Source organism: Osmerus mordax, chromosome 16, assembly GCF_038355195.1.
Source record: "Osmerus mordax isolate fOsmMor3 chromosome 16, fOsmMor3.pri, whole genome shotgun sequence".
Classification (NCBI taxonomy): domain Eukaryota; kingdom Metazoa; phylum Chordata; class Actinopteri; order Osmeriformes; family Osmeridae; genus Osmerus; species Osmerus mordax.
In genome coordinates, this window is record NC_090065.1 from 7554225 (window position 1) to 7564282 (window position 10058).

General features: G+C 43.2%; 3 protein-coding genes across 5 annotated transcripts; 1 reads left to right on the forward strand and 2 right to left on the reverse strand.

Moving 5' to 3' along the window:
- The first annotated feature begins 483 nt into the window (after nt 1-483).
- On the forward strand, nt 484-2614 carry cfap410 (cilia and flagella associated protein 410). 2 transcript variants are annotated; one of them, XM_067253134.1, is made up of 7 exons: nt 484-638; nt 763-781; nt 890-936; nt 1285-1514; nt 1632-1782; nt 1894-1993; nt 2086-2614. In XM_067253134.1, exons 1-7 carry the CDS (start codon nt 562-564, stop codon nt 2248-2250), a joined length of 789 nt encoding a protein of 262 aa, XP_067109235.1. In that variant the 5' UTR covers nt 484-561; the 3' UTR covers nt 2251-2614. The 2 variants fall into 2 exon arrangements, with proteins under 2 accessions (XP_067109235.1, XP_067109236.1); XM_067253135.1 differs by having other exon boundaries at nt 1701-1782.
- On the reverse strand, nt 2614-6592 carry orc2 (origin recognition complex, subunit 2). Of its 2 annotated transcripts, none has more exons than XM_067253132.1 (17): nt 6524-6592; nt 6250-6321; nt 6002-6151; nt 5795-5881; nt 5628-5714; nt 5486-5517; nt 5268-5325; nt 4969-5174; nt 4788-4886; nt 4570-4679; nt 4324-4456; nt 4118-4214; nt 3879-4025; nt 3584-3755; nt 3412-3473; nt 3201-3319; nt 2614-3046 (listed from the first exon to the last, which is right to left on the reverse strand). In XM_067253132.1, the coding sequence occupies exons 2-17, from the start codon at nt 6317-6319 to the stop codon at nt 2963-2965; spliced, it is 1713 nt and encodes a 570-aa protein (XP_067109233.1). In that variant the 5' UTR covers nt 6320-6321; nt 6524-6592; the 3' UTR covers nt 2614-2962. The 2 variants fall into 2 exon arrangements, with proteins under 2 accessions (XP_067109233.1, XP_067109234.1); XM_067253133.1 differs by lacking the exon at nt 6524-6592 and adding an exon at nt 6441-6493.
- Nucleotides 6593-6868: 276 nt separating this feature from the next.
- Nucleotides 6869-9650, reverse strand: zgc:162816 (uncharacterized protein LOC571260 homolog). The gene is made up of 10 exons (XM_067253675.1): nt 9524-9650; nt 9083-9229; nt 8816-8945; nt 8422-8572; nt 8147-8327; nt 7889-8007; nt 7662-7788; nt 7505-7567; nt 7324-7429; nt 6869-7183 (listed from the first exon to the last, which is right to left on the reverse strand). Exons 2-10 carry the CDS (start codon nt 9226-9228, stop codon nt 7094-7096), a joined length of 1113 nt encoding a protein of 370 aa, XP_067109776.1. The 5' UTR covers nt 9229; nt 9524-9650; the 3' UTR covers nt 6869-7093.
- Between the last annotated feature and the right edge of the window lie 408 nt (nt 9651-10058).

Consider the following 10058-nt stretch of genomic DNA (forward strand, 5'->3'; position numbering starts at 1 on the left):
ATTTAGCCCTGGATGGAAAGCTGCATTGTGGGGCATTGAGTCAGCTGTGTATTTGTGGCTCTTGGTGTGCATTTGTAAATACCTTTGCTACAATAATGGCCCTGTATAGGTACAGTTAAATTATTTGGAATTCATGGTTGGTTTATGATAGATAAGGTGAGTTTCAATACTTTTGGTTAGAGGAAAGATAATGGCACGAGGAGTGGCTTTGCAGTAAAATGTGTCTGAATCATATACTGTGGTCTGGGTTAGGGTCATTCGGGGCACAAAGCGTATTAACCAACTCAGATTTTTTTTATCGGTGTGTGTAATATTGTTGTAAATAACCGCAAATTTTTGGCGTAAATATTGTTTATAAATAATATCGCCAGTGTTATCATGGGAGAATGGAAACCAAGTAACTACAGACGCTAGATTGTGGTATAGAGGCTAGGCGCATGCGTAATCGCGCATTTCAGAGAGCAACGCGTTACTGAGCCAGTCTGCAATGTAGTCCCACCGCTAAAAGCAAATTATTTCGACAAACAACGATTGTGCAAAATATTCGCAGATTGCAACAGTATGAAACTCACACGGAAGCTAGTGCTTGCCAAGGCTAAGGCATCTGATCTAGACAGTGTAAAGAAATTAAACTGCTGGTAGGTGGGAAAAGCTAGCAGAGCTTGCTAGCCAGGCAAGAGCTACCTAGCTGTTTATCTGCACAGTAAAATCAACATGTTGCTTGTTGTTGTCATTAAACATTTCAATTCGTTTTGTCCACAGGGGCTGCAAATTGACTGACGTGAGTGTTTTCGTATTGTGTTTCATGTTGAGGTGTGATGTCAATAACATTCAATTTTCTTCTGCCGAGTCTCATTTATCAACATATAACTCTTGTCTCTTACTTCAGATCTCCATCTTCTCCCAGATACCTAACATCGAGGTTTTGACACTTAGGTTGGTCCATGTAGCTCGGTCTCTGTATCTCTCAGAGCTAAATATATGTAGAGACTGAGACAAAACGAAGACATTTAATATAGGCTTGTGGTGCGTCCCAAGACCCATACTACCATACAATATAGTATGTATGGTATCTCCTGTAATGTAATAGTATGGTAGCATGGGTATTGGTATGCACGGAGAAAGACAAATTAATGTAAGACTGATAAGCTAAACTTAACTGTCTACCTAAATCAAAATAAAGTTTCATACACTTTTAGACTTGTCTGCTCCACCCAAAAATCTGGTGCACAATTATAATACGTTCTATAACTTTTTTTTCTGCCTCATTCCCTTGTTCTCCAGTGTGAATAGTATTGCATCTCTATCACCTCTCGCTGGCTGCCTGTCTCTCTGTGAGCTCTACCTGAGAAGGAACTTGATCCCGTCTCTTGCCGAGCTCTCTCATCTCCGCCCACTCACACGCCTGCGAGTGCTCTGGTTAGCTGAGAACCCCTGCTGCGGAACAGATCCCCGCCACTACCGACTCACTGTGCTGCGCAGCCTGCCTCGCCTACAAAAATTAGACAACCAGGGTAGGTCTATTAAATCTATCTTTTATCAGAGATTGCTATGAAGGGGGGTTCTGTTGAGTTTGTAGCTCCAAAAATAGTTTGTGGTGTTCATCATAGTTTATGTGTGTGTACATGCAGTGGTGACAGAAGAGGAGCTTGCTCTTTCCTTGGTGGAGGGTGATGAGATAACCACACCCCCTTCTACAGCTCAGAACCAACCCTCCACCAATGGCCAAACAGATGTGGAGACAGAGAATGACTCTCTCAACTACAGCATGGAGGAAACCAAGTGAGGCCCACCTTTTACTTAACTCAAGGTTTCGGTGCTGGGCTGTGTTGTGTGAACGAGTGGTATCACCTCTTACACACAGGATATTAACCCTCACACTTTGCTCTGTAGTAAGATCCGCGAGCAGTTGGGGATGAAGCTTCTTCCCAGAGACAAGTTCCCCTCCCTCTCCTCCCCATCCACCCGAGAGACCAGGCCTTTGGCCAGGAAGGTAATAACTACATTATCCTGATACTGTATGCCGATCAGTGTATTTGTAAGCCTTTGTTTGTGAGGGTATGTGATGACTGTGTTATCACTTAGACACACACTCTGGAGGCGGTGTTGCTGTTGCTGAAGGACCTGGATGAGGAAGAGCTACACATTGTTCACACTGCAACACAGAACAAACTCAGAACATACACATTCAGTTGTGAAACACTATCACACACATTGCTGACAGAAAGAACCACTAATATGGAGCACTGACAAACACACACTTCAGGTTGACACACTTTATAACTTTGGCCAAACTGATGTTCCCAAACTGTCTTGTATAATTCCCATGAGAGGTGGATTGTGTTTTGCATCTGATGCACTAAGGAAACTGTATTTGGCACTAACCAGCTGTGCTAGTGGCTGGACAGTTTTACCAGCCATGCATATTGCCCATTCTTTACATTCAATTGTTTTAGGGGCAAAGATGATGCCCTGTGTTGGTTCTATTCCTACAGTGAGTATAACAGCATGACAGCCTTTTCCTGAACATAAATTGAATGTTTTTTGCATTGTGCTTTGATGAAGAATTAATATGCCTGTATTATTGCCTTGTGTAAATAAAGAAATCTGAGATGCAAAAAAACATTTTACTGAATTTGGACATACATAGATATACAGATTTCTAAAGACATGAGTATGTATGCATGCATGCACACACACATACCCCCTCTGCCTGTAAGGCAACAGTAATGCACCCTCTGAGGGTTGTGATGACTTGTACCTCAGTTATAATGTTACTTCATGTTTCCAGATTTCCATAGATTTGAAAACAACTAGATATCTCAATCTTATATAAACTAAATATACTACTGTGAATATACAATGACTTTCTCAGGGACCTTTACTTCTGTCAGAGGATGCATTCAGGCAAGAGACAAATCCACAGAAACACTACGGCAGAAGATGATCCACCTTAGTTATTTTAATCCATGTCCTCCTTCTCCAGGAAGTCAGTCAGTGTGCTCGTATCCACGGGAACCAGCAGGTACTCTACGCCATCGGCATGCTGGGTGAAGAAAAGAGAAGTCAGCCAGAGACAGATGGTCTGATTTAGTGTCAAGAAGGCAACAGGCCAGGGCCAAAACAGCATGGAGTACGTCCATTAAAAGGACTAGTCATTAGGTGTATATATGTATATGCAGTTAGTGTGTTATCTTCACCTTTCGTGTTCGTATCAGTTTGTGGTCTCTGAACTCCGTGAGCTGGGTTCTCAGTGTCAGGTCCGAGTTAACCAAAAACGCTTCCCGACAGCGCTGGTAGAAATCCTGGAAGGACAAACCTAGACGACAAGCATACAAATGCTGAATATCCTTCACTCGTCAAATAAGATAACCACACATATACTACAAGAAAGACAGATTATTTATTCACCCGTGTATGCAGGGTTGTCTTTGTTCTCCATCTGAAACTCCACCAGCAACCTGAAGATGCCCCTGTACAGAAACAGACAGATGATACTCATAACACCCTGTGGCCCTGCATTGAGCATGGTAAATTTGATCTCTGTTGAAGAGCCACAGGTAACGAAACAAGTATGCGTTACCTGGCGTTGGAGGTTAAGCTGCGGAGGACATGTGTGAGTGAGGACAGAGCCAGGGCCCCTGTCTGCTGTACAAGGAGAGAGTTCTCGTACGACGTTTCCTCAATGTAGCGCTGGAAAGACACACACTCCCACCACAGCCAGTTAAACTGGCTCTGCTTGCACTGGTCCCACACTAAAAACACACACAAAAGACACAGGTTATACAGAGTAGCTGGCCTCACAGCCATTGTGAAGCCACTTTAGTACAGTTCTCGCAGACACGTATACCCAGTGCTTCGGTACAGTACACACATACCTAGTGGGGCATTGATATGGTCGATGGAAGCCACAAGGTGCATGTTGGGAAGAGAAGCCAGTTGTCCTAGTGCACTTTGGGTCTTGTCCCCTCGGAGCATTGGCCCGTCAATGTTATGGATGATCAGGTAAACATGGAGGTCAGGGTCTAATGAAAAACATACACAGAAAAATCTTGCACACCAAAAACTAAATTTAGCCCCTTTCTCTGTTACAACTAAAACACAAACACAAACTCACCGTCTTTGAGGGATGTGGCGATGAACTGGATCTGATCAACAGGGTTCCGGAAGGTTCCCTCATGCTCTAGAATCTCAGCAGTCAGAGAATTCAGGATCTGCAGGAGAATACCGACATAACCCACAAAGTCAAATACCTGCTTGCTTTCAACATACTTTACATTAGGTATGATGCACAATCGTGCTGAATGACGGGTCAGAACTGACCGATTTGAGGGTGATGGAGGGGAAGAATCCATTGACCACCAGGTGAATCTCCTGAGAGACATGAGACAGACGGAATTCTTCCAGGAGAGGCTTCTTGCTGCCAAGGCCATACACTAAGACACTGAAGCCCAACCTGCATAAAATACAAGCAGACAAACAGTTTTTGTTCAGATTTCATCACACAAACAGATTTAACAAAACAAAAATGGGACACATTTTAAAAGCAAGCCCAAAATGCAAACATACTGTAACTGTAGCATCCATTTGTTAAAGTGTTTCTGGTGTTTGTTGTGAAGCTGCTGGATCTCAGAGGAGTAACAGGAGGGCTTATCCTTCAACACCCGGAACAATGTCTCCTACACAAAAATGGATTCACGTTAAAAAAGTATCAGTTTGCTAACATGTAAAGAGTACTTACATCTGATATGAGACCTAACAAGTGGGTTAAAGAGTCCACAACAAACCCTGTCCAGTTTTGGAGTGGAGAGGCGCTGAAGAGTGCGGTCTGATGTCAGGACCTTGGAGCTGCCATGAGCCTCGAAATACTCCTCAACTAGACTGGGCTACAGAAGGAACACAGTTACAGTCCAGAAACAAAACAAAACAGTACGGCATGGTATAGTACAGTAAAGGAGAGACAAACACCTGGTTCAAGATCTCAGGGGCACTCTTGCTCTTCTTAGCGGGAGTTTTGTAGAGAGCAGCAGACTGGGGCTTACTAGGAGTTCTGGGCTGCTTGACATTCTCCTTCTCCTCGGCCTTCCCCTTGTCTTCGTCCTCTACACCATCCTCCTCCTCTCCAGAGTCAGAAGCAGACAATTCGCTGTCACTGTCTGACCTGAGGCTGGGGGCTGTGAAAACACAAAAATACTAACAGTTTACAACTGGACTTGCCATGGTAGTTAAAAGCCTGGTAGAACTGAAGAGCCAGCGTGGCACCCCACCTGTCAGTCTCTTCCTGAGTCTATGAGGTGTTGTGGAGACAAACTGCACCTTCTTACCCTTAGAAGGAAAGCAGCACAGTCATGGTATTGAAAGGCACACTTATGCGGGCACTATAGTAAAGCTCCATTAAATCGTGTCAACTGCAGGTAAAGCTGTCCTTGTAGCCAAAAGGGACTTTGGTATGCATTGGTCTCACTGTTGCTTCACTCAGTCTTACCTTTTGAGGGGTTCTGCCATCACTCACATGTTCTAGAGAAAACAGAGGGAGAGAGGGATGCCAAATAAACAAAAGAAAACATGGATACAAATATAGTTCAAGTTATCACACTACTACAATAAGAACGCTTGACTTGACTTACTGCGGCTAGCGCGCGTAGGCAGTAGTTCAGAGTCAGCTGTTAGACTAAAAGCCACATTCTTGCCCGGTGTTCGAGCCAACTCAGATGCTGCACACACAGATCAGGTGGGTATTATTATGCATACAGGTTAGCACATAGAGAGAAGCATGTGTAGCCTGCAGTCTTACCTGTCTGGGCCAACTTGTGGGAACGTTTGATAGACTGGAAGGTGAATACAGAGGCTCCTGCTACCCCAGATACAGATTCTCCTCCGTCTATAGTTCAAAGAAACATGGAGCAACATACTCACTTAGCTCCTACAAGTCCCACATACATCACATCTATACACTACCTACTCACATCATAAAAAACACACAAGCTCAACACACACAAACCTTCTGTATCATCTGTTCCCAAAGACTGGATATAGTGCTGTTCATTAAGGACCTCATCTTCATCCTCGTCATCCTCTTTACTACTCCACCGACCTGCTGAGTTCTTGAAAATCACTAACTTCTGTACCTGGTCACTGTTGCCTTTTACACCTGCGTACACACACGAACATGAACATAAATAACTGCTGAGATGTGGGTGAAAAGATACAGAGCTGATTCGGATGTTAAATTTGTGTCATGGTCATTACCGTCTTGTTTGTCGACTATGTGCTCCAGAACATCTCCATCCCCCACGAACCTCACTTCCAATACACTCATCCCTAAAAAACAACAACAATGACTAGCCTAGCCATCAGTAGTAGGCTTTCTACAAAGAATCGCCCATAAGTACTGTATAGCTTTTGACTGCTTGCCAGACAGACAAAACAGGCATGCATACCGTATGGCTAGCTAGCAAAGGTTTTCGGAGAATGTGAATGATCAGAGCATCAAATACATTTGCGATTGCACCGCGTGACTTGCCTTTCTACTGTTTTGAACCGGTTTCGTGCAAACGCGTTTCAAGAAAATGTACAACAATAATAAAACTGTGATAAAAATGAGACACAAACTCTACACTCTTTCATGACAGCTCCAGCGCGCCATGACAACGTTTTTAAACCACGTGACAAGTGAAAGTTCACCATCTGACCAATAAAATTCTACTATGCAATAAAACAACAATTCCCACCATCCATTGGGACGTGGTCTAGCCATTCGCACTTCAAAAACCTATGCTTGTTTCGCTGTGTTTAATTTGACATTCATTTTATATTAATTTTATTCCATACAATTTACAATTTACACTTATAACTTTGCTATGACAATAGGTCTGTAGGTAGGTAAGAGGGGACTTTCTGCACGAGATATCCCAACAGAACTTACACAAAGTCAAAAACAAAGGTTTCAACTACAGGTTACAACTATTGGTTACAACCAATGAAACAAAACGTGAAAATTCTGTAAGTGTACACAATTTTTTTTATTTTAAGTCAACATCCATAATCTACTATAAAACCAAATCTCCATCCCCACGTGCTTCACTGCATCCCATCACCACCCACGTGTAGGCGTCCATCTCTCCACTAGACGGCCCCCAGAGTGAACATGGTAGACAGGATGCATCATGGCTGTTGCACACGACTGAAGAACAAACACAAAAAACACAGAGTTGGAATGTACACTACACTAAACTGCTACTTTTCTGATTGTTTTTCATTGTAGCTTCAGTAGCAGCCAATACAGTTCAATGCAATGGCTCTTTAATGTTCAGCGGTACTGACATGGTAGGGGATGATTGTGAGCAGGGAGCCCAGGGGGAATCTGTCGTAATCCAGCTTCCCTGAGATGGACTCCACTCTGCCATGCTCCTGGGTCATAGACAGGAGTCTGCAAGGGGACAGATAGCATAATCATGAATTCACTTCTGTCTAGTCTGTGATGGAAAGAGGGTATCTGTAGTACCTAAGGTCTGGGTGTCCTTCAATCATGGCATATCCAGTGGGAAGTTTTCCAGCTCCATCCAGGCTAAGAGAAGTCAACAGGAAGTTAATACAATAACAAGATTAAAACAGTTGTAATCACAAATTAAGAAACATTGTTTCCAGGACAACTGTGGTACCTCAGTCCAGTCCAGCCACAGTCTATGAGCAGCTGGTTCCTGTGAGGGCAGTGACTTATGACCCTGGTCAGCACTCTCACAGCCACATCTTCCAGAGAACAAGAGCCAATCACAGACTGCTGAACATCTACAAATAAAGACAACAGTAAAAAGTGATTTAACATTTAGGCTGTTCTGAAGAGATTCATGTCTTTGTATAAAGGACACACATATATTCTATCACTGACCATAGAAGGTGTAATTTCCTGGGTGCACCTCGCTGAGTTTGGCCATGTCTGTGACAGGATGGCTACAGGAGGGGGTGGAGCCAATACTAGACTTGCAAGTGATGCCCAAACTTTTCAGTCTGTGGAGAGACAAGCAGTCCTTGTCCTTTATTGGAAAAAATACTACATTCAGCATTTCACACAATGGAAACTTGGAAATGTAATACAGAATGTGTGTGTCTGAAGGTTAAGAGTGTCGTTATTAAAAGTGGGCCTTGCTTCTCTATGAACTGCAGAGTGAATGTAGTGGTATCCTGAGCGACTGTCTGTATTTGCTCCACCCCTCTGCAGTTATAGCTGTTCCCACAGTGGGAGTAAATCCCAGTCAGCTTCACTCCATCAGCCTCAGAAATGGCCTGAGCCAATCGCAGGGCCTCAGGCTCAGAGTGGAGCACGCCAGCTATGGAACAGAACACTCCTGAACATTATCGGACATTCTTAAACTCCACTTCAGCTTCCAGGGTTTTACATGGACAGAACTAAGTGTTCTTCACCTCTCCCATTGCCACAGTCCAGTTTGAGCCAGACCTGCCACTTTTTTTCTTCCCCTAGCGGTCTCTTTCTCAACTGGTCCAGAGCATCATGGTGGTCCAGTAACACCTGGAATAAAGTCAACTTCTCTGACAGGACAGCACAGCGCTCCACCTAGGCACACACACACACACACACACACACACACACACACACACACACACACACACACACACACACACACACACACACACACACACACACACACACACACACACACACACACACACACACACACACACACACACACACACACACACACACACACACACACACACACACACACACACACACACAAACTGTAGGGTGAGCTGTGAAGGGTGTATCTTACCAATTCATTGTGTAAGAGAAGGCTACCTTGTCGAAGGGTAGAGGGTAAGCATACAGGATGTCATCATATCCATGGTCGGCATAGAAACAGGCCTCTGCAAGAGTGGAGACAACGATGCATCTCCGAGACCCTCCAGTCATTATGTCAGCACACTCACTAGTAGACACACACACATCAAGACAAACTCAGATAAAATGACTGATTGGCATCTGTAGTTAATCATAAAACCCTGGTAATTTGCTCTAAAGGTGTGTGTGTTATAGTTTCTTTACACGTGTGTGGTTGCCTCTTACAGGGTTTTATGGGTCTTCATATGTGGTCTCAGTTGGACTCCCAAGTTCTGACAGCGTTCTTTCATTCTGTCAGAATTCCTCTTCACAATATCCACATCCACCACCAAGGCAGGCGTGTACAGGGCCGATATAGGGTCCCCCTCCATACTACAGCAATGGTGTTAAAGGAATTACTTTCAAGTTATGTCCTTTTCACATAGTCCAAAGTATCGTAATGAGTTGGTATGACATCAGTTACTACTTCTGCGTCCAAAATTACAGTAGGCCTAGTTCTTTGAATATAAACCTAGGACCAAGATTGACTAACTGCATAAACCAACAAACAACGCTCAATTAAATCAGTGCGCCTGACTAATTTCGAACATAGAAATTAGTAGGCTAAAGCACATTGAACAAGTCTGCACACCAAAACGCTTTTACACCATCAAATGTGCTACTCACCCACAATTCGTAGCGGTCACTGTTTGCGATTGCGTTATTTTAGCCTAGGACCTACAATTCAAGTTGATTAGTTTGCGAAAGTGTGGACACTCACAGGAAGGTCTACACTATTTGTTTGGGTCAAATGCTGTCAATTTCTATTCTACGGTGTCCTCAAGTGATCAAAATGTATTCATACGAATTTAAGACTATGCCTGCATTAATTTAAATAAATCATGATAAACTGTATTTCAACCTTTAAAATGCTTTTCGTTTTGCTAACCAAAACACTTTTAACGTGTAGGCTATATGAGATATAATTATGTTTGAAGAACATAGCCTGTTGTCATATCGGTTATCCTAACATTTGCGATGGTGCGCATATAGTATTGTGAGCATTTATTTTGAGTTATTTATCCTAATTATATTTATATATTTTTTTAAATTTATTATTATTATTATTTATACTAGTGAATTTCCCAACAATCATAAATGGAGTAGCTTTCCCATGCAGTATATTGTTTTAAACAGCAGAGGGCATTCTGTAGCAAGTGTG

Coding starts and splice junctions, on each gene's coding strand:
- orc2 (XM_067253132.1), bottom strand. CDS start 6,319: ATGAGTGTATTGGAAGTGAGGTTCGTGGGGGATGGAGATGTTCTGGAG. Junction 5,715..5,794: donor CCACAAGTTGGCCCAGACAG/GTAAGACTGCAG, acceptor CTGTGTGTGCAG/CATCTGAGTTGGCTCGAACA. Junction 4,215..4,323: donor CCTCCATCACCCTCAAATCG/GTCAGTTCTGAC, acceptor ATTCTCCTGCAG/ATCCTGAATTCTCTGACTGC.
- zgc:162816 (XM_067253675.1), bottom strand. CDS start 9,228: ATGGAGGGGGACCCTATATCGGCCCTGTACACGCCTGCCTTGGTGGTG. Junction 8,573..8,815: donor ACCCTCTACCCTTCGACAAG/GTAGCCTTCTCT, acceptor GTGTGTGCCTAG/GTGGAGCGCTGTGCTGTCCT. Junction 7,430..7,504: donor GAAGGACACCCAGACCTTAG/GTACTACAGATA, acceptor GTCCCCTTGCAG/ACTCCTGTCTATGACCCAGG.
- cfap410 (XM_067253134.1), top strand. CDS start 562: ATGAAACTCACACGGAAGCTAGTGCTTGCCAAGGCTAAGGCATCTGAT. Junction 937..1,284: donor ATCGAGGTTTTGACACTTAG/GTTGGTCCATGT, acceptor CTTGTTCTCCAG/TGTGAATAGTATTGCATCTC. Junction 1,515..1,631: donor ACAAAAATTAGACAACCAGG/GTAGGTCTATTA, acceptor GTGTACATGCAG/TGGTGACAGAAGAGGAGCTT.